The 2,896-nt window shown below is 36.8% G+C and overlaps 1 protein-coding gene across 1 annotated transcript; it reads right to left on the bottom strand.

Moving 5' to 3' along the window:
• Nucleotides 1-262: 262 nt before the first annotated feature.
• On the bottom strand, nt 263-1,048 carry LOC149254762 (uncharacterized). The gene has a single exon (XM_089457095.1). The coding sequence runs from the start codon at nt 764-766 to the stop codon at nt 533-535; it is 234 nt and encodes a 77-aa protein (XP_089313221.1). The 5' UTR covers nt 767-1,048; the 3' UTR covers nt 263-532.
• Between the last annotated feature and the right edge of the window lie 1,848 nt (nt 1,049-2,896).

Here is a 2,896-nt window from a genome sequence, read left to right as displayed (position 1 = left end):
GCTGGAAATTACAGGCGCTGATTTCCCAAAAGTGCATTGCAGTTACAAACACTTAAGCCTAAGCCTAAATCCTCTGCTGCGCCTGGAACACAGCCAGCGATGAGTTGAAATTTCCACCATGGACGTTGCACAAAATTGTCGATCCGGAAGATATTAATAATTTTATGGCTTGATAATTAACCCCCAATTTAATCTTCAAATAATGCTAATCATATAGATGTCAGCGGAAATGAGCCTAACATTTCAGAATACAATCCATGCATTTCTGAACATATTTTCGTAATTTCGTAAGAGTAAAAAATATATTACAGATTTGGGTAATTACAGAAGAATCAGTCCATTACAAACGGATTATCCAGATCAGGCATCGATTCCCATATATAGGATATGGGAAAATATATTACAAATTTGGGTAACTACAGAAGAATCAGTCCGTTACAAACGGATTATCCGGATCAGGGATCGATTCCCATAAACAGCTTCCTGATTTTCAAGACGTTCAAAAAGATTACGGCACCTGCAGAGAAAAATTTTAACACTCCCCTGACGCAAATCTTTCATTATCGCCCTCCGCCCTCAAGCCACTGACCGCAGGAAAAGTAGGGCAAAGGCCATCCAGGAGCTCGCCATTACTGAGACTGCGCTCTTCTGCGATTGGCCGCAGTGTTTTCTCCAAAGGTCGCCGTCTTCCCGCACATACTCTCCGCGGAGGGGCAATTTCTAGCCACTTCCTATTAGTTGTGACCGTCGTCTTCTGAATCGCCATTTTCAGAGTCAAATTGTCTGGAGAATACAATACTGAAACGAAAACCCTAATCTGCACCAAACCCTAAGAGTAGCACCAGGGTAAACTGCAATCCGAGGCGAATTAGAGTGCTTCAGTAAAGTGAAAATCGTTTGCAAGCCTGAGATAAATCAGATACGAATTCTTGAGCTGAGATTCCTGATGATGAGTGTGTTATGGTGTGGATTTAAAGGGCGGATGGGTTGCTTCCGTTTAACGCGTATCCAAAACTCCTTCCCACGCAGTGTCTCTGGATCTTGGATGCCGCGTGGGAACGTCTAGAAGCTTCGCATGAATCTTCCTACCAACCACAAAGAGTAGGCACCAGGCGTGTTCCGAACGTCAAGTGTGTTGTCCTTTTCGGTAGGATATATCTGATACATTTGATGGGTGTACTTCAACAGATTGGGGTCATGTGGACCCAAAACGGATTTGGAACGTGAAAAACGACGCCCTTTTGTCGTTCTACATGTACACGTTGCTGCATTGTGATGCAAATGCAAATTGTGTGGTGGGCTTTGTTCAACCGTGCAGCTCTATGATTGGACCCCTGAAAGTAAACAGCGTAAACACCTCCATCTCCAAGTGTATTCTTCCACACCCTTGTTCTCTCACTTTCATGTTCTCTCACTTTTAAGATTGAGAGTGAAATATATTTTTTAGGGTGAAAGTGAAATATTTTGGGTCGTAATATAACAACCAATAAAGCAAACAGAGTTAGAGTGAGACTACATTTTATAGTATTTTTAAGTAAAATTAATTGATCGACAGCTATATATATATGAACTTTAGATGGAAGGAGATTTGTTGACCTTTTTTTAATTGAGGGCTTAGATTGATTTTCAAGGGAATATGCTTAGCATATGCTTCTTCTTAATACTTATCAATAACTGTAGTGTATTATAGAGTTTGTTAGGTTGCATTGACTGTAAATAAATTTTTAAAAATATATTCAACGTGGGTCTTTACCCACCAATTTCCTAAGGATATGAGACTATTCCAATTCTAATAAGTTCCTACATGTTGAGATTATTCCAAGTCTAATAAGTTCCTCATTATTATTTATAACATTCATTTATATCTAAGAAAATGTTATTTATCATAATAGTTGATTACTTTTAATAAATTAAAAAAATTAGATTCATTCTATGTGTCTCCCCACCCACCAATTTCATAGGGATTTGAGATTATTGCAATTCTAATAAGTTCCTCCATGTTCAGAGTAGTCCAATTCTAATAAGTTCCTCCATCTTGAAATTATTTCAATTCTAATAAGTTCCTCATTATTATACATATCATTAATTTATATATAAACAAAATTTATCTAGCCAAAAAGTCCATTACTTTTAATAAATGTAAAAAATTATATTGCACATTGCTCCCCACCTACCAATTTCCTAGGGATTTGAGATTATTCCAATTCTAATAAGTTCCTCATTATTATTTATAACATTAATTTATATATAAGCAAATTTTGTTTAGCAAAATCGTCCATTACTTTTAATAAATTTCAAAAATTAGATTTGTGCCACGTGGCTCCCCACCCACCAATTTCCTATGGATTTGAGATTATTCCAATCCTAATAAGTTCCTCCATGATAAGTTCCTCATTATTATTTATAACATTCATTTATAGATAAGAAAATAAATTACAAGGTATTTTCTTACATCTTTGCTACAGTGCAAATAAATTCCATCCATTCGGGTGTTAAGATATCCCTCAACGCGTTGGAAGATCATATTGTCTACTCCAATCTTCTGCTCACACTGGAAGCTACAAGTTGTGAATGCTACATCTATTTTGATTAATAACTAAGTTTTCCATACCATATATAACAAAGTATTTTCCTATATTTGTGGTAATAACTTAGTTCCTGCTTGCTTTACTAGTGTTGAACATACATATATTTGTACACATCCACATGTGTCTGATAGTGGAAAATTTAATGTGGACAACCTCTATAAGAAGTTTGGGCATTTGATATTGGATCACGAGGCCTAAACGGGCCCTTCACTCTCGAGAGGAATATGTGTCACTACACAAATGAGGAGTACAAGGCTTGACGAGCTTAATGCCAGGAATCTTCACAAGATCAATTATGTGTCCACTAT

Source organism: Pinus tabuliformis, chromosome 7 (assembly GCF_031772625.1).
Source record: "Pinus tabuliformis cultivar Carrire ecotype Pingquan chromosome 7, CPIR1, whole genome shotgun sequence".
Lineage (NCBI taxonomy): Eukaryota > Viridiplantae > Streptophyta > Pinopsida > Pinales > Pinaceae > Pinus > Pinus tabuliformis.
The sequence above is the reverse complement of the archived record's forward strand: the minus strand, read 5'-3'. Positions and strand labels throughout refer to the sequence as shown.

Excerpts from the sequence above, each read along its gene's own strand:
- LOC149254762 (XM_089457095.1), bottom strand. The coding sequence starts at position 766 with ATGGCGATTCAGAAGACGACGGTCACAACTAATAGGAAGTGGCTAGAA.